This window comes from Nelumbo nucifera, chromosome 4 (genome assembly GCF_055504915.1).
Source record: "Nelumbo nucifera cultivar China Antique chromosome 4, China Antique-T2T, whole genome shotgun sequence".
In the NCBI taxonomy this organism is placed as follows: domain Eukaryota; kingdom Viridiplantae; phylum Streptophyta; class Magnoliopsida; order Proteales; family Nelumbonaceae; genus Nelumbo; species Nelumbo nucifera.
In genome coordinates, this window is record NC_142652.1 from 2,833,607 (window position 1) to 2,858,580 (window position 24,974).

The 24,974-nt window shown below is 38.7% G+C and overlaps 1 protein-coding gene across 3 annotated transcripts in view; it reads left to right on the forward strand.

Moving 5' to 3' along the window:
- LOC104591851 (immunoglobulin) overlaps nucleotides 1-24,974 on the forward strand; it is a 34,498-nt gene that overhangs the window by 6,857 nt on the left and 2,667 nt on the right. For 2 of the 3 annotated variants that reach the window (XR_016085625.1, XM_010250915.3), the window contains exons 4-13: nucleotides 750-907; nucleotides 2,005-2,080; nucleotides 2,217-2,284; nucleotides 2,473-2,719; nucleotides 2,996-3,127; nucleotides 3,234-3,340; nucleotides 3,427-3,480; nucleotides 3,619-3,702; nucleotides 8,015-8,178; nucleotides 15,032-15,178. Coding sequence is in view for 1 of the 3 variants with exons in the window: in XM_010250915.3 (XP_010249217.1) it covers nucleotides 750-907; nucleotides 2,005-2,080; nucleotides 2,217-2,284; nucleotides 2,473-2,719; nucleotides 2,996-3,127; nucleotides 3,234-3,340; nucleotides 3,427-3,480; nucleotides 3,619-3,702; nucleotides 8,015-8,178; nucleotides 15,032-15,176 (1,235 nt within the window). In the remaining 2 variants the exon portion in view is untranslated. Of the gene's footprint in view, nucleotides 1-749; nucleotides 908-2,004; nucleotides 2,081-2,216; nucleotides 2,285-2,472; nucleotides 2,720-2,995; nucleotides 3,128-3,233; nucleotides 3,341-3,426; nucleotides 3,481-3,618; nucleotides 3,703-8,014; nucleotides 8,192-15,031; nucleotides 15,179-24,974 lie in introns of all 3 variants that reach the window. The other variant, XR_016085626.1, reaches the window with a different exon arrangement.

Consider the following 24,974-nt stretch of genomic DNA (forward strand, 5'->3'; position numbering starts at 1 on the left):
GGCATGGAAACCGAACCAGACCGAACCGTTTTATTATGGTTTGCTGCGGTTTCTAATACGGTTTGGGGACTTTGGGCCATTCTATGATTCTATTGGGCTTAATCCAATTAGAAAGCCTGAACGACACCCTTAAAAAGTTAAAAGTTGAAACTTTTGTTTTATTATTTTATTATAAAATTAAAGAGTTATTATATATTTATAATTTTATACATTTGGTTTAGATATTATATATTCATATTTGTGGTTTACAGTTTGGTTTGGTTTGTAAAATCTAATAAGCCAAACCGAAACCATAAACTGCAAATTCGGTTTGGTTTGGTTCAGTTTGCAGTTTGAACTTTGAATTGTACAATGAACACCCCTACCCTCTATTGCCTATCCTTGCCTTGGCAATTTGAAAACTATGATATATATATATATATATATATATATATGTATATATATAAGATCTCTAATGGGCTGAATTGTGCTTGAGCCTAGAACCTTAAGGTTCTAAAACACTCAAGTACCTGAACCTGATCATGTCTCTTCTGGTTTGACATATTGTTGGACTGTTCCCTAGATCCAGCAATATGTTAAATTCAATTGTGGTTAATTTAATTGTTCTAAAAAGTAAGTTGTTTGGCATAATGTGCTCATGCTGATTTTAGCCTTTCCTACTCATCATAGCATTTAATCAATTTTCCTCTGATATGTAATTGCTTGATATAACAATTCTTTTTTGTTGAAAATACCTCGAACATCTGCAGATATAGTGCGAACAGAACTACCAAAGAGCATACCTCCATCATACAGGGGTACTGCCATTCGTTATCATTACTATGTTAGAAGCATGCTGTCTGGACGATGGTTGGCATTGGAGAATGGGCATTCTCACAGAGAGCCCATAAATGATCTCATTCAGCTGGTTGGTTTAATTTATTTATATTTTATTTGTAGCTCAAAAGGTTGTGAAAATGGCTTTAAATATCTCTGTGATTGTTGAGTACATGATAGTCAAGGTTGAGTTTTAGCTGATGGTGTTCTATGAGATTCTGTTTCAAACATAATAGTATAGTTATTTAGCTGATGGCGTTAAATTATGACTTGCTTGCATGTTGGAAAGTAATATCATGACCAAGACCAATGTTACTTGGTATATATAGTTATTTAACTTTGTGAAGCATGACTACTCTTCTTGTTGTCTTTGTATAAGAAGCAAAAAGTTAAACTGAGAAAGCTTCTATCTTTTCATGCTCTTATCTCTTTCTACATCTTTTTTATAAATAATGGAAAAATAAGAAAATGGTTTTAGGATAGGACCTTGATTACACAATAGAAACCAGCCCCACCCCCTAAATGTAAAAAGAGAGACTTTCTGTAGAGTATGATTTATGAAATCTAGAAGTTTTCAAAAGAACCGGGCTTAGCTTGTGTGCTCATCCTATTGTAGGAGTTAATGAAAGAGTTGGAATTCTGTAACTAGTATGATGAGTTTCTATATTATTATTATTATTGTTGTTGTTGTTTTTATTGTTGTTGCTATTGTTATTTGATTCTCTCTCTCTCTCTCTCTCTCTCTCGGACTTCATTTGAGTGGAACTGTCTAACTCTTATTTAGGACATTTGGCACCTCTTAAAGGACTAACTTCACTGACCATGGACAGATTAATTCAATCTACACACATATTCTATAATAACCTATAACTCTAGTAAGGTTTAACCTGCAAATTATACTGATAAAAAAAAAACTTGTAAATTATAATTACTGGTGCATAGCACAAAGGGGGTCATTTTCTCTGATCTAGGTAACTTTGATAAATGTTTTTACCCTTGTGATGATTGCCTCTTAGGAAGACATACTTAGTGGGATAAACATGATTTTAAACTTTTTAATTTTAGCTTATGTTGTTTTTTGACCTTATGTTTATATGGATTGTTTCTTTTGTAAAATATTGTAAAGGCTTTGCATTTTCTTTTTTTCTGTCTATGGTTCATTTTATATGTAAACTCTAATTACTGCAGGAAGCTCGTGTTCCACTACAAATATGGGCCACACAAAAGACCAGTGGCTTTCTAAGTGAAGAAGGTCAAAGTGATGGTGTGTTCCTCCTTGAAAGTTGAAATTTATTTGTCCCAATTATCTATAGATTCCAGGATGTGTTCTAACTATTACATATCCCTTTATTTTTACAACTATATTTAGAAACTTGAATTGTGCCTGCCACCACCTGCAGGGGTTTTATCTTCTACAGTCTTCCAAATGGATATATATTGGAAAGAGAAGGATGCAGACTCTGAATGGGTAAGCAGTTATGGTGCCTTTAGATATATCTATTCCATGTGTTCAATTGGAAGTGGTATCACTACCTAGTTTCAAGTTCTTGGGTCATGATCAGCCAGTCTAAGAATATATTCTTTCATGAATTAATTTTCATAAATTATTTTAGTGTATGATTTTCTAAATTCAACTCTATGTTTTTTCTTTGGCAGTCTAGAGCCAATGAAATGTATGATGGGGTAGAGGAAGGCTATGAAAGCTCCAGGGATGAGATATCCTCTGTTTCTTCTTATAATCCGACTAAGGGAACTGTAGACCTACCATTTGGAAGATCTCTATCCTTGCAATCTGTAGCAAGGAATTCAAACAAGGATGTGTCATATCTCCAAGGAGAGCGTGCAAGTTTATATTCCACAGCACTTACTCAGCTCTCTGTGGCTGAGGTCTTGGATGATCCAGGTGATATGAAGCACTTCCATAAACAAGAACTAGTATCATGATTGAGAAATGGTTTCTCATGTATTCTTGGTTCTGCAGTGTCGTCTTACCAATTGTGCTTTCTTATGCCCCTTTCTGAATTTATTTCTTTATTCTACAGAATGTGTTCAATTATGGGAACATTAACTGTTTAACATTTAACAATGCTTTCTGTATATTTTTATCAGATACTTCTTTACGTGTTTGAGTTTATTGTGCAAGCCAACTTTTAAAATGATGGCTTATTCTTCCCAACAGATGTATTTCCACCCTATAAGAGGCCTCCATCTGTTCTCTCTCCAAGGGAGCTGACAAAGCATAGAAATCTGATCTCCACTGAAGATGATAGAGAACTTCCTGTTGTACATGGAAATATTGAACCTATTGCATGTAAATCATCATAATTTCCTTCTAGTATCAGTAACAATGTTCTGTCCAATCTCTAGGATTTCCCAACTTGTCTGGTAAGCTTATTTGTGAAAATCATTTTCTGCAGCAGAAGGCTTTATTCGAGGAAAGTCTTATAATATCAGGTTGGATGACCAAGTTTTGCTCCGATTTTCTCCAAAGAACTCTGACTCAACTTATTACTTCAGTGACATGGTAAACATTCTATATATCCTTAATTTCATGTTCTGCATTACTCCAATGTCTAATGTAGTTATGGCATTTTTTATATTTGGCAACAGATTGGTGGGACTCTCACCTTCTTTCATGAAGAAGGAACAAGGAGATGCCTTGAGGTACTTGTATATTTGGCTCAGTAGAACATTCCTTTGAAGTAATATAATATTTTCTTCTAATTTTATGGCTCTTTCACTTTTAAGCTGAATTGCTGCTTGTCATGGAGTTATAATGACAAAGTCATTAATATCTTACAGGTTTCAATAACCTTGGAGACTTCAGAAACTATAGGTCAGCGTTTTATTCATCCTTCACGAAGGAATTCCCCAACAATCACAAAGGTATCCTTTTATTTTTTTTCATATTCATTGTTTAAAAGCGTAGCATGTATGAGTTTGTTTCTTGCTGTATGAGGCTATGGTTACCAGTTTTAATTGTCAGGTTAACATGGTCAGTCTGTTTTTCAACAACAATGAAAAATAATTTTGGGTGGTAAAATAAAAGAGAGCTTCAATAATGAAAAAGAAGAAATTACAAAAGACTGTTGCAATAACACCCAAGCAAAACAAAGAAGCATCTCAGAAGTGAAATAATACGTAATGTTTGAAATAAAGTTGTATGAATTGATAACATGCTTTTCAAGTGATGTTATCAATTTATCATGATTGATAAAAAAAAGTGATGTTATCATGTTTTGAGTTATTTTTTATCAGTAACAATTTCACAACCTCTTCAATTATTAAAGTACAAGCAAAGTACACAGCAGTAAGAAACTAAACCCATCATGAAGAACCTTTATTTAATTATCATAAAGATAAAATGTGATAAAAGTGTATCATGTTCTTATCTTTTTCTAATGTTGTCTTTTGTTTGTAGAGAATCTAGGCATATTGCTTGTGCATGTTTTCGTGCTATATTGACATCCAATTCATCATTTTTCTTGGATATACTTGATGTATTTTTGACATATGTGTCATAATTTTGAGCTTGTATATCAAGTTTGTTATTCATAATATATAGAATTTGTTCTTTACCTTTTGTCGAGATTAATACAACTTTACTGTTATAACATGCATACACACACAAGTTAAGCCCTGTTTTTTGAAAACTTAAAACACTAAATCATAGTTATCGGGCAAATAAAGTAGATCAAAATGATGGAGCTTCTATCTGGAGGGGCGAGAGTTCCATGATTTGTTAGAATATATGTTTATGGAATTGAAAGAAAAAAGATAGAAATGGAGAGTATTTTACCCATGTTGTAAGGGTATATTGACAATTTTGAATTTGGGGCTGAAGGGAGTTAAAGGCCTAGGGGAATGGTGAATGAATGTATTTTACCTATGTATGTATGATGCATCAACTGCTCAAACATCACATATAAGATTAACATGAAGAGGAACTTGAGTAAGATTTATCTTCCTAGTTTTGTACATACTGAAAAACAATGACCTTCAATTGGCAGTTTATATGCAAAGTCAACGATATTAAGATGTAAAACTGTCAATTCCAAGAAGTGGAGATGAAATGCCATGGTTATTATATCAAATTCCACTGGCTAGGAAATCTATAAAAGAAACTCTCAATTGGATGACATCTTCAAATAGGCCATTCAATAATTTTTTACATGTCAATAGTGATAGTCTTAGGACTTAGGTAGATTTTTGTTTGCTTATCTTGGGTTTTTTGGGGTTCTAAGTGTATTTCTGCAAAAAATTGTATTTATCCAGTGTGGAATCCAGCCATTAGGATTTTTAGTTAGAAAATTGTTTACTTATGTTCATGGTTTCATAGTCACTGGATCAGTAGATATGAAGTTATGTGATTTTTCTTTCACTTTTGTTAGCAGAGGCAGAACAATAATTCTGTCAATATATCCCATAAGTTGACTAATGATGTTGAATTTAATTTGAAATCGATGCCACCAACTTGGTGGGGATTCCTATGACTTATTTATTCCTAGGAGGACTCAAGTGCTTCTAAGGACTTTCTCTCGTTTCTTCCTGTTCTCTCCCTAATAATCTCTTGCTATTATGATTGTTATGTTGTTCCTATGTTCTAATTGATGATTGAAACATAGGCTAATCTTATCTTTTTTGTAGAAATCAAGTGATGGACCATCTATTGAATTTCATCCATTACTTGTGTCCCAGGCCCTAGAATGCCTTATGATGAACCCAAAAGAAAAAAAGAAAAAAAGAAAAAAAGAGAGAAATGTGAATGTGTTCTATATTTGTATCATTGTATGTTTTTTGTAGTAGGATCCCAAATTGTTGTTTTTAAGTAGCTTTGTTGACAGTTTGGATCCAGGGGTATTTTCATCGTTTTCATAATTCAGAATCTGGTTAGGGGCAGTTGGGTGCACATTTGTTTGGTTTTGGTCTTGGGTCTTTTTGTAACAAAAGTTTGTCTTTTGGGGGTTTGTTTGAAGTTTTTTTGTTCTTAAGGAGTTGTTTGTCAAAGGGAACATTTTAGGGGCTTATTTGTAAATATTTTAATTGGCTTGTCCAACAAGCCATTGAGTCTTATAAAAGACAAGGAAGTTGTTTCTGTAGTGGTCTTTTTGGTTCTTTTTTTCTTGTTTTAGCTATAGCTCAGCCCCAACTAGGGTTTTCAAGTATTGGGAGCTTTGGTTTTGAGGAGTCAACCCATTTTGGCACCTTCCAATCCCTCTATCATTGCATGTCCCGCGAGTGGCCAGCTTGATGCCATTGTTATTGTAGTGAAACTATTCCAGAAGAAGTCCCAAGTCTAAAATCTCTAAAAATTCAACTTGTTTTGTTGTTTTCAGCTTGGTATTTTATTCTTATTGCTGTATACTTCAAGTGCTGCATATAACTTGTTTTTCTGTCCACATCACCTTGTAGTAGGGATGGAAACACTGGGATGTTAACTTAAAGAGAACTCCATATAAAGCAATTTTCCTCTTTTTGGAACTCCTCCCTAGTCCTTTTCAGGCCTTTAGTTAAATTCTACCTAAATCCTTGGCACTCTCTATTTCCTACTTCTCTAGATTTTTTGTTAATAACAGTGACATTGTGTTATTTTGCTTAAACTGTTCTAGATGCCCTTACCAGGGAAAAAAAGAAAGATAAAAGAAAGAAAGAAAGAACTTACAGTATTTTGCTCATCAGCTTCTAGCTGTGTATCATGGGTCTTCCTTTTACCCATCTTAGGCAAAGCAGCAGCCTACCTTTCTTTCTTGATTCTTTAGTAAAATCCTTTTGATTGTTGTTGATGTTCATAAAAAAGAAAAAATACAGTGACTCAGATCCACAAATTCCAACTGTAACTTTTCTGAATATAGGGCTGTTGACAGGTCTGATTTAGATTGGATATACCTGAGGAAGAATCATTTATGAAAACTTCCCAGAATAATCTGATTAATACAGATTCAAATTAAGCCCAATTCATTGGGTTTGGATCAGACTAATTGGATCTGGATATCATGTATCATTATAAAAGCACTAAAAAAATGTTCCTTGTGACTCTATTATATATCCTTGAGAAAATAAACTGAAATTGTCTTCCATTCAACTGAAACTGTCACAAGACTTGAAGCCCGCAACCTTTCAGATAAGTACATGAAAACCAAACTAATGTTATTTACAAATTTATGTTTAGTTTATATGCTCATGCCTTTTTTTATCAGTATATGCATATATTTATATACATAAATAACTTTGGTGTATCAGATCATAGTTGGATCACATTGGGGTGGATCTAGATTTCATCCAATTTAAGCAGATCTACTATTTGAAATCCATATCTTGCTTAACCAAATTGTATGTGCATAATGATCTGACTTGTTGAAATCCATGTTAATATCCATCCCAACTTTCCTATGCATGCCATAGTAAATTGAACACCAGTTCAAAAAATTAAAAAAAAAGGAAGAAGAAAAGAAAAGAAAAGAAAAAAAAAGAACCCCAATTTAAGACAAACTTCCTTGTTTTTTCTTACTTATTTGGATCAGTCATGCATACTTAAGTTTAGAGGCAAGCATTCAGCCTTCTAAGGTTAGAGGCTTGAGGTGTTTTCCTTGATCCTTTCCTTGATGTGAACCTCAAGGTGTCAGTATCACATGCTTTTTGTCAAGACCCCAGGATAATATCTTATACTCATTTTTCCTGTACTCTTTTGTTCCGATGTCATAGAAGTATTTTTAAGATGATTGTGTCTATATAGTATTCTTGCTTTATCAATGTATAAAAATTGTACTAATGTTATATAGTCTTCCAAACCTATAAAGGTCACTCTGGATCTGCTACCCACTAATTGTTTCCACATACCTACCCACAGAGTACCACCACCGTGCATTGGGAACATCTCCCCACGAATGACAATGGAGATGTTCCCAATGTGCACCTGTAATGTCTCGGGGGTATAGATGTGGGAACAGCTTGCGGGTAGCAGATCTGAGCCCTATAAAGGTATGTTAAGTTTGATGGGCTTTCAGAGGGCACTGCAACACATTTTATCTGCTTTGAAATCAGTACGAGTGTCCATGCCAAAATGTTTATTTCTGTTAATTTATTTTGTGTTTTATTGCTTTTGTTCACCTTCAGTTTTGCCATACTCCTTTATGGTTTATTCCTCAGTGTTGGCATCAATTTCAGTTAATTTTTCTAACCAATTTGTCTTTTCTTTTAGGTTCAGAGTGATTACCATGAAGTTGTTGCAGATTTGGTGCAGACAAGCTTTCTTTTTTCTATTCCCATGGATGGACCCATGTCATTTTCCACACCCCGTGTTTCTGTGCAATGGGCTCTCCGATTTGAATTCTTTACTACTCCGAAGAATGTAGACTGGACTAGGTACAACTGAAATGTATGATACTGTCATTGTTTATGTTACCATTTTCACCTTTGGTATATATATATATACAGATGTCAACTTGGAAAAATTAGAGAGAAAAGAGGAAGAAAAGAAGAAAACAGCAGTACAAGAGAAATAAGATGGAGAAAAGAGGAGGAAGAAGAAGAGTTCGAATTATCTCTTCTCTCCCTTCTCTAATCCTTTTACTAAACTTCAGTCTTAACATAAATTACAAGTATACCCTTAAGTGGGCGGTCAGCTAGGCAGTAACATAAAGAGAACTAGAAAAAGAAACAACAGGCCCATTAGCAACAAATAAATAAAAAACAAACTACAAGAATAGATACTAGGGCCCATTCGGCCCAGTCTCTTTACACTCCCCCTCAAGTTGGTCATAGATGTCAATCATGCCCAACTTGCTTATATAGTGTGTCAGCTTCCCTTTTGGAACTCCCTTGGTCAAAATATCAGCCAACTGTTCTTCAAAGGTGATGAATGGCAAACAAACTTCTCCTAAGGAAACTCTTTCCCATATCAAATGTCTATCAACCTCAATGTGCGTAGTTCTATCATGTTGAACAGGATTATGTGCAATATTGATAGCTGCTTGGTTGTCATAGTAGAGCATCATTGGCTTCTCATAGTCAATCCCCAATTCTTCTAAAAGGGATCGTAGCCACAGTAATTCTAATACACCATGTGCCATTGCCCTGTATTCTGCTTCAGTCGAGGATCTGGCAACTACAGAATGTTTCTTACTCCATGAAACAATGTTCCCTGCCACCAAAGCACAATAACCCAAGGTGGATCTCCTATCATCAATACATCCTGCCCAATCAGCATCAGTGAATGCTTCTAGCTTCATGTGTCCATGTTTGGCAAATAGAATACCTTTCCCTGGAGTACCTTTTGAGTAACACAAAACTCTTTCTACAGCAGCTAAATGAGTATCTCTAGGAGAATGCATAAATTGACTAATAACACTCACTGCATAGGAAATGTCCGTCCGAGTCATGCAAAGATATAACAACTTCCCAAGCAGTCTCTGAAACACTCCCCTATCAGATAAAAGTTCACCATCTGTAGCAGAAAGTTTATGATTGGGATCAATAGGAGTGGAGGCTGGTTTAGCACCAAGTTTACCAGTCTCAACAAGGAGGTCAAGAACATATTTGCGCTGAGAAATGAAGATACCATCCTTAGATCTAGCAACTTCAATGCCCAAAAAGTATCGAAGATCTCCTAAATCCTTGATCTCAAATTTAGAGTTAAGAAATCTTTTGAGTTTACTGACCTCTTGGGTGTCATTACCCGTGACCACAATATCATCAACATAAACTATCAAAAAGGTCACCAGAGAGCCACTTCTTTTCGAGAACAGGGTATGATCAGATTGAGTTTGTGTGTAACCAAAGGAGACAAGAGCAGCCCTGAACCTCTCAAACCAAGCCTGAGGAGACTGTTTGAGACCATAAATGAATTTCTGCAGTTTACACACCTTTCCTTGCATTTCCTTTCCATACATCACCCCCAGAGGCAAAGACATATAGACCTTTTCATGTAGATCTCCATTCAAGAAGGCATTTTTAACATCAAACTGATGGAGAGGCCAATCAAAGTAGCAGCTAGAGATAACAAGACCCGAACTGAGGTCATCTTAGCCATAGGAGCAAATGTCTCAAAATGGTCAATACCATACATCTGAGTGTAACCTTTAGCAACCAGCCTGGCCTTAAACCTCTCAATAGAGCCATAAGAGTGATATTTAATGGCAAATACCCATTTACAACCCACTGGTTCCTTCCCTTCAGGCAAGTCAACAATATCGCAGGTATGGTTCTTATGCAAAGCATCCGGTTCAGCCATCATAGCATCCCTCCATTTAGGTTTAGATAAGGCTTCTGGTACAGACCTGGGTATCACATGGGAAGAAACAGAAGCAAGAAAAGAGTAATAGGTAGGAGATAGAAGGCTATAAGACAGGTGTTTGGAGATACAATGGGTTGTACACTTCCGCTTGCCCTTGCGGAGAGCAATAGGAAGATCAAGGTCTGGGAAAGAAGTAGATGGGTCAAAGGAAGGCTGACCTGTTACCTCAGTAATGATGGGAGGAGCAAGAGGCTCTTCTGTAGGAGTGGAAACAACTTGCCCATGTTTGAATCTGTGCCTTTGGTACCACCTTTGGAGAACAGGATGAGGTGGAGAAGGAACAGGAATATTGGAGGTAGGTCCAATGGGAGAAGTGGACACCTCATGAGATGACTAAAAGGAACGGGAAGAGTCTGTTGACAAAGTCATGTTATGTCACTTTCAGTTTGGTCATTTGTCTTTTCCTACTTTGAGTCATTTATTTCCAGATATGTTTAAGGGAGTGTCTTTATCAAGTCTTCATTGTGAGCCGTGTGAACTGGCAAAGCATTGTAGACAATCTTATTCAGTAAGCAATAAAAGATCTATTTCTCCTTTTCATATTGTTCACTCTGATGTGTGGAGGCCATATCATTTCCCTACTATGGGGAGTTACAGGTACTTTATCATTTTTATTGATGATTACTCTCGTTACACTTGGATTTATCTCATGAAATCTAGGGATGAAGTACCGGCTATTGTGCAAAAATTTCATGAACTCATTTTCACCCAGTTTAACACCCGGATCAAAATATTCCGTTTTGATAATGCTAAGGAGTATTTTGAGAAAATCCTTTCAGCCTATCTTGAAACTTTTGGGGTTATTCATCAAAGTTCTTGTTCCTACACTCCACAACAGAATGGAGTGGCGGAAAGGAAGAACCGACATGTGGTTGAAGTTGCCAGATCCCTCCTTTTTGCATCCCATGTTCCTATAAAATTTTGGGGAGATGCTGTCCTTACTGCTACCTTTTTTATTAACCGTATGCCTTCTCGGGTTCTTAACTTCAAAACCCCCTTTAGCCTTCTCTTTCCTGATGATGATCTCTTCTCTCTTCCTTTCCATGTTTTTGGGTGCACTTTCTATGTGCATGTTCACAGCCATCAAAGACACAAATTTGAACCTAAGGCTTGTAAATGTGTTTTTCTGGGATGTGCCTCCACACAGAAGGGATATTGTTGTTTTGATTCGGTTAGTGGCACCCACTTTGTATCTAGGGATGTAACATTTGTTGAGTCGACTCCTTTCTTTAGTATTCCTCCTGAGGGGGAGAAATCTGAGGAACCCTTTGCTATGTCTCCAGTAGTTCTTCAAAGTGAACAATATGAAAAGGAGAAATAGATCTTTTATTGCTTACTGAATAAGATTGTCTGTAATGCTTTGCTAGTTCACAACCTTAAACATATCTGGAAATAAATGACTCAAAGTAGGAAAAGACAAATGACCAAACCGAAAGTGACATAACATGACTTTGTCAACAGACTGACAAGACTGACTCCAAGGCAACTCCATGAGGTGGACCAAGAGCTCTATCAGGTGTGTCCAGCAAGTATATTCCATTCGCCTCATGGCCACTCCCAATCATCCTCTAAGACTGTAGGTCCTAAAAAATACAATGAGTGGGAAAGAAGGTATGCTACAGTTCATGGATTTAGTTAAGCTACTAACAGATAAATGATTTGTATTAAGTTTAGGGACATGAAGGACATATGATAAATAAAGGGTGTTAGAGGTCTTTATGTCCCCATTTCCAGAAATGGCAGCAAGATGACCCATCAACAAGGGATATTTTTTCTTTACCAGAGAGAAGATGGTATGAACAGAAAAGGTTAGACAAGCTGGTCATATTGGTCTGATGCACTAGAATCAATGATCCAAGGGATTTTATGATTACCTGAAACTGAAGCATGGTTTGTAGAAGCATGAATACTTGAGTGAGCAAAAGCTGATGATGATGATGTGTTGCCTGAAGAGTGAGATGTAGAAACAGTAGCCTCCAAGTGATTTAATAGCCTTCCATACTTTTCTAATTCTACCTTCATTGATGCCAACTGTTCAATGGTGGACATCTCTTCACTCTCCTTACTTCCTCCTTCAGGTACTATGGCAACATTAGCTGTCTTAGGCTTTCCTGTCTGACTGCCCTTCTTAAAATTGTTGTTATTCTTAAACCGGTCAGGTAGAAGATCAGGATTCCAGCAAGTGTCCTTCGTATGCCTCGGTTTCTTGCAATATTCACATACTTGCTCCTTCTTAGTTGGACCCTTCGGCTTTATTCCAGCATGTGAAAAGTGTTTCGTAGGTGGACTCTGTAATTGAACCTGCCGCCTACTCTCCTCACTGCTCACCATAGCATATGCTTGGGCAAGAGTAATCTCATCTTTGGCCAGAATATTCTGCCTAATAATGTCAAACTCAGGGTTGGGTCTAGTAAGAAATTCAAAAACCTTGTCTCTTTCCACCAACTTCCTAAACATTTCTGCATCATTCTTACTCTCCCATATAACTGTCTCCATAACATCGATTTCCTGCCATAAGGATTTCAATATATAGTAGATTGCTACACTCTTATCCCCCCTGTCTTAGGTTTTTCACATCACTTTTCAGCTTGTAGACTCTAGCCACATTCAACTTCTGTGAATAAGTTTCAGTAACACTGTCCCAAATCTCCTTGGCTGAGGACATCCAAAGATAGTGCTGACTTATATGAGGCTGCATAGAGTTGACCAACCATTCTATGACAGTATAGTTCTCCTGCATCCATTTCTCAAATTCAGGGTCTGTCTCTTCAGGTTTCACTTTACTGCCTATGAGGTACTCTAATTTTCCTTTGCTACAGACATAAATTCTTATAGATTGTTCCCAAGCAAGATAATTTGTCCCATCTAGCTTAATTGTGGTCACACTAGTCAAAATGGAATCTACCGAGCCAGGCCCGAAAGCCGGAACTTGCTTGAACTCACTTCCGTATTGCTTCATTAATCAAACGAAAATCAAAAACCAAAAATTTGGTCTTTATAAACTTGAAGTCAAACTAGTACCCAAATGCTTGAAAACTAGGGTTTTACTGCGTTCGGCTGTTGGGGAGAAAGAGAGAAGATACAACCGCTCCTACCAAAGCTTCCCAATCTCTTCCAAACCTGAACCGCCCTCTTTTAGAAGTCAAAAGACACCTCCCAAACTCTCTACCAACTAGGCAAAAGATCCTCTGAACTATAGAGAAGCTATCTCTCCATACACTCTCTTAATCGAAGGGTGTATGGGAAAAGAGAAAGAGGAAAAGAAGGAAGAAAGAAACCTGCTCTGATACCAAGATGTAAATCAGTCCTCTAAAACAGATGTAAACTTGGAAAAATTAAAGAGAAAAGAGGAAGAAAAGAAGAGAACAGCAGTACAAGAGAAAGAAGATGGAGAAAAGAGGAGGAGGAAGAAGAAGAGTTCGAATATCTCTTCCCTCCCTTCTCTAATCCTTTTACTAAACGTCAGTCTTAACATAATTACAAGTATACCCTTAAGTGGTTGGCCAGCTAGGCAGTAACATAAAGAGAACTAGAAAAAGAAATAACAGGCCCATTAAGATAGGCCCATTAGCAACAAATAAATAAAAAACAAACTACAATAATAGATACTAGGGCCCGTTCGGCCCAGTCTCTTTACATACATATATATATATATATATATAGGGCCTGTTGGCAAATGGGCTACACAACATTGGATAGTCCTTTCAAGATTTTTAATTTGTTTGCCACTGTGATGGTGTCACATACACCATATTAATGTCATTGTTTATTATTGGTAATAACTGTTAAAAACTTTATTAATTCTGTGAACAAATGATATACAAAGGAACATGTGCCTACTGCCTAGCACCCCATAAGAAATATTGATGTAATTGAATTATGATCTTTTATTTGTATTTTGAGATTTTCTAATATGGGATTAACCGATGCTTTTGTATGTCATATCGTATTCGTATCACTGTATTTAGTATCACTATAGCATGTTAGTGGTTGGAGTATCCCTTTTGGGTGCATTTGGGTTATTGAACCTTAGAGCAACAAGAATATAGCTGAACAAAGTTGCTGTTAAGGGAATTGAGCATCAAACACATGAAATTCTGCTCTGGGAAATTGGGTGACAAAAATATACACAAAGGTACCTGCTTGTTTTTGGAATTTTTCCTCAAATGAAAGAAAAAGCCATAAAATTCTTGAACAAATTTCCCGTTTTTTTTTAATGATTTTACAATTTCCTATTTGAGATAAACACCAAACATTATCATTCTACTTGTGGACCCTCTTGTACCTATCAAAAAAAGTTGGTTTTTATGCTTGATTCATAGTTCAGTTTTGTTGAAAATTCCAGTTGGAAGTAATAATCACCTGCTACCTTTCTTTTTCAATATTGTCTACTGTGCTTTTTTTAATGTGAATTTCTAATATACAGTGGCACTGTTAGTGCGTTCCCAATTCTTTAGTAAAGGAGAATATAATGTGAGTACTCCGAGATGGAACTTTGGTACCACTGAATGGGCACAACCTAGATGTCCACTGAAATCAGTTAACTTATTTAAAAAAAAATAATATATGTAATAAAAAATAAAAACATGTTAAGGTTAGAGATAAGCAAATATGATTGATTTTCTGCACTCTAAATCTCTTCTATAGGACACATTTAAATATGTAGACTTTTCTGCATGCCTTCCATGTTTTCACATATTTGTTCTTGAATAGTCTGATATAACTGCTTTAATTTCATCCGGGTGTTGTTCCATAATTCACAGGGTCAACATCATAAGATTATTTTCTGCACATACATTTTTTTCCAGCTGCAAATAAATAAGAAAAGAGCAGCAATAGGGAAAGGGAAGAGAAAGGGGAGTGGGCACTTGTAAATCATCTCTTTCAAGCAATCTCTGTTTCTGATCCTTTCTTGTATCTCAGATATGAACATTCCCTTCTTATAGAGGGGAGAGATAAAGGGGAGTGGGTTCTTCCAATAACTGTCCATGCACCTCCAATGCGTACTCAGGCTGCTCATGCAAGAAATGACCAGTCGTCTCTAGGGCCTTTGTGGACTCGTGGTTGAAGGTTAGTTCTTCCACATTCTTCTCAATCTTCTCAAGATAACTAGTGTTTGATGTGTGCAATATAATTTCTGTGTGAGTCATTGAATTATGTGAAAATGGATGGTTCTAATCTCAGATGCATATTCTAGTATCTACACAGTTTTTTTGCTCTTGTACTTGGGATCACCTAAAAGTATTTCAAGACAGATCTTGGTTTTAGTTTTGTCATAATGAATAGTTTTTGTAACTTTTGTATTACTATTACTATTACTATTATTATTATTATTACTATTGTTTTTGTGTGTGTTTTTGAGTCTATGTTTCAATTAAAGGACCCATTGATGTCACAAGTAGACCTGTAACCTGTTCATGGGCCGGTCTTGGGCTTGACTTTTGCCAAAATTTGAATGGGCCTGGCATGAAACCCAAGCCTGAAATAACACAAAGGTGCCTTTCTGATTATAATTCTTTTTTTTTTGGTCTCTTCAGATAATCACAATTTGAAGAAACTTAGGAGTAGCTCCAATGGGTGATAAAATGATAGAAACTAGACTAAGATGGTTTGACCACATGCATAGAAGACAACTATAGAATCCTTAAGAAGAAATGATATGTGACAAGTTGAAGGAGCTAGAAGGGCTTGGGGCAGACCAAAAAGGACATGGGTCGAAGTAGATTGGCAAAACAGGATTCATGTAGCCAACCCCATATAGTTTAGATAAGGCTTAGATGATGATGATGATGATGATGATGATGAGATGATCAAAATTTGAATTCAGTGTTTTAAAAGGCATGGGAGGCATATAGCTAGAGCTGCCCTAAAACGACCTGAGGTGTATTTCAGAGGCACTGGTGCCTCTAAAGCCTATGCTTCAGATCCATGAGATGCACACCTCATACACCTTTTGCATGAGGTGTGCTAGAGGCGTACGCCTCATGCATGACTCGTATGAAAAAGGAAGAAAGATGAACTAGGTCTCATTCGCCTCATCCTCCTTCCTCTTCTTCCTCTTCATCCCCTTCTTATGGGAGGCTTACACCTCTTACATTCTAAACTAGGCCTCACGCCTCTAGGCAGTGAAATGCCTGGCGTCACACCACCACATTTTAAAACATTGTTTGAAATATTTGCCATCACTCTTTGTTATGTGAGAACCAGTATAAAACAAAGCATTATTGCTCCAAAAGAAAACAGTACAAAACAGCTTATATGGTTGAAACCTTTTTTGCATATTACACTTGTTACAAATTGAACCCTGGGCCTGGAGCTCTCCAAGCCAAATCAGATCGTGTGATTCCTCTTGCCAAAGAATCGGCTAGGCTATTGGATGACCTCATGATCCAGTTGAAGGAGCAATTCATATTTGAAGCCAAAGCCTTAGCCTCTCTTATCATATGTCTAAGAGACCAAGAACCATAGGTTGCGGGAATGCACCGGGAAATTACCACTTGACTATAACATTTAAAAATCAATTTGTTTCTATTGGAAGAGTAACTAGTTTTAAACCTTGTCATAGGTCAAGTATCGATACTCTCAAAAGAGTTTCCTTCTTTCACTGGGTTTGACTACCTGAGTAAATAATGCAAAGCCAATTTCACTTCTAAGTACTCTAATTCCTATTAATATACCATAGCAACACCCATCAAAATTCAGTTTAATATATCTTTCTTCAGAGACTGTTCAACGATGAAGAATTTGTTGGCTTGTTTGAGTATAATCAACCACCATGGACCATCCTCTCATAATTGAGCATATAGGATGTCCCTTGCTTTTGTCCTTGTGCAAAATCCATTGAGCCACTTTGATCTTTAGGAGATCCATTTTGCCATCAACTTTATATTGGGATTTCAGATGTATCGAGTATAACGTACTAATGAAGTGAAAGCTCTATAAAAACTACAGATTAGTCCATTTAGAGAAACATTTAACTTTCTTGTTCCTTCTTTATTACTAACTGTGATGTTATGGGGCTTTTAGAAATCCATAGAATACAAGGTTGTAAACATAGTATAGGCTGTCAAAAGAAAGAGGCGGACAGAGAAATAAATAAAAAAGGTGGAAGGATAGTGATGTCGTCAAAAAGTGCATAAGTCCCTAGAGCAGCTCGGGTGTGTCCTGTAAGAGGGAAAACGAGGTCAGAGGGCCTGGAGTGATATCCCAGGCTTGTAACTCCGATGGTCAAGTCAGTTATGTCGAGTTATCTAGAGGGCGGTTGGATATTCAATGAGTCATAAAGTATGGATTCAATGCTAACCTGCCCCTTATATAGGATTCGGGATGCCTGTCAGAGTACATACTTTTCGGACAGGTGTAGGACACTTGTCGTAGCTTAAGACACCTGGAGCTTGCTTTGCCTTGGTGGAGATGGGTAGGACACCTGGGGCTCTGTCAAGACACCTGTTACTCGAGATTGGCCACATAGTGCTTGGCTCGGACATTTGTGGCCAGATTCAAGCCATCTGGTATCCGGTTGAGGCACCTAGAACTCGACTCGAGAGCCTGGAGCCTAATCAGGGCTACCCGTTAAGTCACCTGTTGCATGTATCAGCCACCTGGTGCTTAACTGTGACATGTTATGGCGATCTGTCCTCCACGTTTCCAATGTATGAAGTTGGCCCGAGACCAGCTACCTTACGTGTCGACAGTCTTGCTGCATGTACCGCCAGGTGGTCACTTGAAGGACAAGTATTGGAATGTGGAGCTCTCCTGGAAGGGAAGCTCATCTCGCTAATAAGGGAGGAGCTCTCCTGGAGGGGAGCTCGTCTCAACAAGGAGGCCTCCTCACCGAGGTCGGAATTGCTTGTACATACGAGTTGAGTTAAGAAGCTCAAGGTGGTTTTACATGTTGCCGTGGTGACTCTTATCCTCTGAGATGATGGTAGGATGGCGAGTTTCAATCTGAAAGCAAAGGCTACAAGTCCACCAAAGCGTGCCACATGTCCGGTAGTTCTGAGGCCAGACTTACGCTCATCACTTGCCCCCCACTTCCGAAGCTGAGGTGACTAAGCTCGGGTGAAGGAAGTATCTGACTATGTCGCATGTTTGGGTGTTAACTCTTTTTTGACCCCTGCCTTCTTGTTTCGTGACATGTTTAGGGGAGCTTCGTGAAGTGTTCCAGTTGGCATGCATGGACTTGAAATAGTGCTAGCTAACTATTTTCGAACTTCAAAAGTACGCTAAACTGATTTGGGACGTCAAGAAGCCCAACGATCACAAATTTGGGCCATTAAGCTTGTTTGATCGCAGCCATTCGACGTCCACCCCTTTCGGCTATAAATAGAAGCCCTAAAGGAGGGACCATTTGCACATTCATCCTTGGAGTGGTCCCATTGAGGTCAAAGAGCTCGCCCTTTGAAGCTTGGTTTGCTTCCCGTTCCAGTTCGCTTGTCTTCGTTTCCAGCTTGCCTCGGCGTCCTTGGCTCAGGCCTACTCGTAGGAGAGCATCCTCGGTCAAGTAGTCATCTATCTTGAACGGTGAAGCTCAGAACGACCTTTGAAGAAAGTGGTGTTGGGGTTCCCTCTTGCTGAGCCTACACCTCGGCCGTAGAGGTTGGAGGAACTTCGGCCGTAGAGGCTGGAGGAACTTCATCCTCCAAAGCGATGACCTCCGCCAAGCTAGGGGCAGGTCGAACAGCGACAGCTTGGAACGACTCACCCTCTGTGGTCTTCCTCTTCTTTGACCTTTGCCTCTTCAAAGCGGTCAGTCTGCCAACAAGTCGATCCATACTGTACCTGGATCTAACTACCTCGACGTTCTTGGCTCAGGCCTGCTCGTAGGAGAGCGTCCTCGATCAAGTAGTCATCTATCTTCAACCCAAGAAGTGCGAGCTCCCACAATCGTTTCTTTGCCTCCGAGGACAAGAACTGGCCCTCAGGGTTGGTGATTGCTGCGCCCTGCCGGTTAATCAATTGCCAAGGGCCATTATGGACAACAAAGAAGTACTTTGATTTCCAGTCTGAGACCTTGTTGGGAAGACCTTCAAGGAACTTCTTATCGGATCTGAAGGCGAAGTAGAAAAACTTCTCATCCCCAAGAGTGTGCTTGAAGGCAATAAAAGCTCGGATGTCGATGGGGATGCCATGGGCGTGACAAGACGAGACGACGCCAACTATTATCCTAATTGCATTTGGGGTGAGTTGCCCCAAAGTGATGAAGAAAATGTGCAAGGAGTCGGTGACAATATGAGGTAAGGGGAACCTTAACCCTGCAACGAAATGTTGCTCAAACACATAGACCTCATTGTCACTGTGGTGCCAAGGGGCCTCATGGGGAGTGGGGAGTCTAAATTGGAACTCATTGGGGACCCCATAAAGAAGTCGGATCCTTTGCAGGTCGGCCAAAGTGGACTGGGGAGGAATGAAAGGTTCGGTAGGACTAACAACAAGCAAATTCGGGATAGAAACGTGCTCGTTGGGAATCAAGGCGAGCTGCTCTGAATCCCTGTGAGCTTGAGAGGCCGATTCCCGCAACCTCCCTGTATGCTTGTTCAGCTCTCTCCATCTCGGCAAAGTCCTATGTCGTGGAACTCGACATGGAACTATTAAACGAATGGAAAAAGAACTTAGGAAGAAGAGACTCACCCGGGACAAGCTAGAAACAAAGACAAGCGAACTGGAACGGGAAGCAAACCAAGCTTCAGAGGACGAGCTCTTTGACCTCAATGGGACCACTCCAAGGATGAATGTGCAAATGGTCCCCCCCCTTGGGGCCTCTATTTATAGTTGAAAGGGGTGGATGTCAAACGGCTGCGATCGAAAGGGCTCAACGGCCCAGATTTGTGACCATTGGGCTTCTCGAGTTCCCAAATCAGTTTAGCGTGTTTTTGAAGTCCGGAAATAGTTAACTAGCACTATTTCAAGTCCATGCATGCCAACTGGAACGCTTCACATAGCTCCCCTAAACATGTCACAAAACAAGAAGGCAGGGGTCAAAATAGAGTTTGTTGGAATGTTTACTTTATGTTTGTATTCTGCTGAGTTAGGGTCCGTTTGGTGTAGTTAAAGTAGTTTTTTTATCTTTGTTTATGTATTCTAACTTAAGTATGGACATGATGGTCTTTTCCCTTTTAATTATGGTTGCCCTATATATAATAATATGAGCTGGCGCCTCCAGCAAGTTTTAGTTGGTTCCAAAACATTCTCTTCTCTTCTCCCTTCTCTCCTCTCTTTCTCTTCTCTTCTTCTTCCTTATTTCTCCTCTATTCTGCTGTTAATATGGTATCAAAGCGGTTCTGCTAGGTTTAAGAGCAGATCGAACAAGTTTTCTCTTCCTCATCTTGCTGTCTTCTTCGACTGTGATCAAAAGGGCTGACCTACTACTGGTACAAACTTATTTTATTACCTTCTTTCTTTTCTCTTGGTCATGTATCAAGAAAAAACAAATGAATCCAGACTGCTGAATGCCGTCAGAGAAGTTGTGAGGTTCTAACCAAAATACAAGATCTGTAGGTCGTGGATGGCCTGATTTTTAACCCTTGTGGTGTGACAGTACTGTTTTATGACACCTGCTGATAACTGATGTGTTTGGATGGTCTGGAAGTTGGTGGAGTGTGACTGTTAGGGCAGTACAGCACTGAGATCAACCTAAAATCTTGCTCTTTTTGGACAATCAAAGCTGGTCTATATTCATATTGTGTCCAGATTGTAGTGTGTGCATGTGGGCTTCATCCTTGGTGTGTTTCTAGGACTGTTTTTGGTGATAGGAGGGATCATAAAGTGTGTGTAGGATCTGAAAAGTGTTTGAATCATGTCCTCTGAGAATTCTGCAACTTTTGGAATTTCAGGAGGTCAAAATGGAATGAGTGGGGGATGAATATGAATTTCCCCATGGCTGTAATTCCCTTTGATGGGCTGAACTATCTTGAATGATATAGGGGAACTAAACTTTACATTACTGCTGGAGGAAAAATAGGGTATATTAATGGTAAAGTGAAGGAACCAAAGACTGGTAGTGCTGAACATGACAGATGGGACCAATAAAATAGTATGGTGATGTCGTGGCTCTTGGTTTCCATGCTGCCACAAGTAAGGAAGACTTTTATGTGGGCTAAAAGAACTTGTGAAATATGGGAACAAGCCAAATCTACATACTCAGAGCAGAGGCATTATGCAAACAAGCCAAATCTACATACTCAGAGCAGAGGCATCATGCAAAGATATATCAATTACAAGTTGAATCCTCCACTTGCAAGCAGGGGGAGAGGAGTCTCTCGGTGTACTACTCAGATCTGACATCAATTTGGAAGGAATTGGATCATTACCAAAATGTGAATTGGAAGTGTGGTGAAGATGCAAAGGCCTACAAGTCACTTGTTTCCCAACAACGGGTATTTGCTTTTCTTTTAGGGCTGAATCCTACATATGAATCCATGAGGGTACAAATCTTAGGAAGTAAGAACTTACCTTCAGTTCAAGAAGTTTATGCCTTAGTTCAGTTTGAAGAGAGTAGAAGAAGTGTGATGAATTGTACAGAGGGGGAACCGGTTGCACTAGCTATCTGAGGTGGTACAAGTTTAAATGTTGGAGGTTCTTTTAAAAAGGGTGATTCACAGAAGAGAGTGGATGACAAAGACAAGATTTGGTACACTCACTATTAGAAGTCTAGGCACACTAGAGACACATTTTGGGATCTTCATGGCTAGCCTAAATGGGTTCAGGAATTGAGTAAGAAATCTGATCCGAGTAAGAAGCCAACCTAGTAGAGTCAGAAGAAATATAACTCAGCAAATGTGGCATCCCAAGAGACTAGTCCCATGGTACCCTAGGAGCGACACTCTGGTTTTGACTCCAAGGAAGAGATCATCACCTGATCATTTGGAATTATATGGTAGAACACTTCGCTAGATGGATTCTGGCCCTACTCCTACCTCCTTTGCGTCTACATCAGGTAACACCACCACTGCTTTCTATTTGTCATCTCATACATTTTATTCCCCTTGGATAATTGACTCTGGAGCCTCAGACCACATGATTGGTAAGTCAAATTTATTTCAGGCATATAACCTCCTCTCTGGGGGAGATAAGGGAAGGAACCATCTCCCTTCCTCTTGGTCTTTCCCTCTCTAAGTTGCATGTTCCTAATTTACCTATCAATTTACTTTCTATTAGCAGTATTACTCACTCATTGAATTGTTTAGTGACCTTTCCTTCTTCGTGTGTGTTTCGGGATTTGACCTCGAGGAAGACGATTGGTAGAGGAAGCATGGTGTATGGTCTCTACGTGTTGGAGAATAAAGCCGATCTTGTGGCTACAAAGTCCTTAAGTTCATCTAGTGAGAGTCATGCCTATTTGTGGCATAATCGTCTTAGTCACCTTTTGTTTGAGTCTTTAAAACTTATGTTTCCCGAGTTATTTAAGTTTCTGCCAGTTAGTGAGTTGCAGCGTCAGACGTGTCAATTGAGTGAACATTGTAGAAATTCTTTTCCTTTAAGAAATAAAAGATCTGAATTTCCTTTTGATATTGTCTATTCTGATGTTTGGAGCCCTGTTACTCTACCTACTGAGACTGGATATAAGTATTTCATTACTTTGATTGATGACTACTCTAGATATACTTGGGTTTATCCTATGCGATTTAGAGATGAAGTGCCAAAGATTGTGCATATGTTCTACTTGGGTAATGCAAAAGAGTACTTCCATAGTGATCTCACGGAGTTCTTTGCTTTGTGTGGATCCCTTCATCGAAGCTCTTGTGGTCGGACACCCCAACAAAATGGTATTGCTGAAAGAAAAAATCTTCTCGAAGTAGCTTGTGGTTTATTACTTCATATGAATGTTCCGAAACGCTTTTGGATGGGTGTTGTTATGTGTTGCATATATCTTCAACCATATGCCATCTCGGTTACTAGAGTATAAGGCCCCACATCAACTTTTGTTTCCGCTGTCCATTCCAATGTGTGTCTTTGGGTGTCGGTGCTTCGTTCATGACTCGCCCCCTACTTGCGGTAAACTCGATCCTTGTGCCATTCCTTGTGTTTTTCTTGGTTACCCTTTATCTCAAAAGGGTTACCGTTGCTATGACCCTGCTTCACGCAAGTACTATGTCTCCATGGATGTATCATTCTTTGAAAGTCAACATTTTTTTCTTGGTTTCTCTTCAGGGGGAGAGTATGGTTGAGGAGAAACAAACTCAGGTTCAATTACCTCCTCTTCCTGATCCTCCTCCATTTTGTGTCTTTCTTCGCCGTCATAAGAGCCAGTAGAGTTCAAGAGCCATGGAACCTGAAACTATTGCAACCAACATCATCGGATTCTCTCCAGAGGTAGATCCTCCTCATTAGCCAGTTACACTTGTTCCCATTGATATGTTTGAACCTCTTAATATTGATCCCCTTGTTATTAATGATCTTGATGTTCCTATTGCTAAGAGAAAGGGTGTTAGATCTTGTACTACTAATCATTTTATCTCTCACTTTGTGTCCTATGATCATATTTCACCTTCATATCGTGCATTCATTTCCTCTATTGGTAAGAATGTGACAAAAGCTTTATCCAAACATGAATGAATAGATGCAATGAAGGAAGAAATTAATGCCTTACACAAAATTGACACCTGGGAGTTGGTGGATCTTCCTGAAGAGAAGGAATAAGTGGGATGCAAGTGGGTATTTACAATAAAGCATAGGGTTGATGGTTCGGTGGAAATGACAAAGCTAGATTGGTGGCCAAAGGGTTTACACAAGTGTATGGAGTAGACTATGCAGAGACCTTTGCTCTAGTAGCCAAGATGAATTTGATCAGAATCCTTCTTTCACTGGCAGCTAATCTTAACTGGGAATTTCACCAGTTGGATATTAAAAATGCATTCTTGAATGGTGGTGACCTAGATGAGGAGGTTTACATGACTCAACCTCCAGGTTTCTGTGCCAAAGGTAGTGAGAAAAATGTGTGCAGGTTAAAAAAATCATTATATGGGTTGAAACAATCACCTCAGGCCTGGTTTAGTAAGTTTCATTAGTTGTACAACAGATGGGATTCAAACAATGCCAGTCAGATCATACTCTGTTTGTGAAGAAGGGTGAAGGGAAAATTGCAGCTTTAATTGTGTATGTTGATGATATAGTAGTCACAGGAGATTGTAAGACTGAAATACAGAAGCTGAAGAAATTCCTAGCCACTCAATTTGAGGTGAAAGATCTAGCCCCTTAAATTATTTCCTGGGGATTGAAGTTGCCCGCTCCCAAAAGGGCATCTTTATTTCCCAAAGGAAATATATACTAGATCTATTAGAGGATACATGCAAGTTAGGAGTGAAACCAATTGATTCACCCATTGAACCCAACCATCAGCTAGGAGATAGTCAGAGGGAGTTTTTGAAAGATGTGAAGAAGTTCCAGAGACTTGTAGGGAGACTCTTATATTTGTCTATAACCAGACCTGATATTGCCCATGCAGTGGGTGTCCTTAGTCAGTTCATGCATAATTCTAAGACAACTCACTTTGAAGCTGCAGAAAGGATCCTTAGATAACTCAAGAAGTTCCTAGGAGTTGGTTTGGTATTCTAGAAACATGGGCATTTGAAGGTGGAGGTGTATACAAATGCTGATTGGGCAGGAGCAGTCGATGACAGAAAATCTACCAGTGGGTATTGTATCTTTGTGGGGGGAAACTTGGTAACATGGAGAAGTAAGAAGCAAAGTGTAGTGGCTAGATCCAGTGCTGAAGCAGAATATAGAGCTATGTCTCATGGAGTTGCTGAAATCATGTGGATAAAAAACTTGTTAGGAGAGCTGGGTTTTGCAGTTAACAAATCTATATCACTCTACTGTGACAACAAAGTTGCTATTAATATTGCTGCTAACCCAGTCCTCCATGATA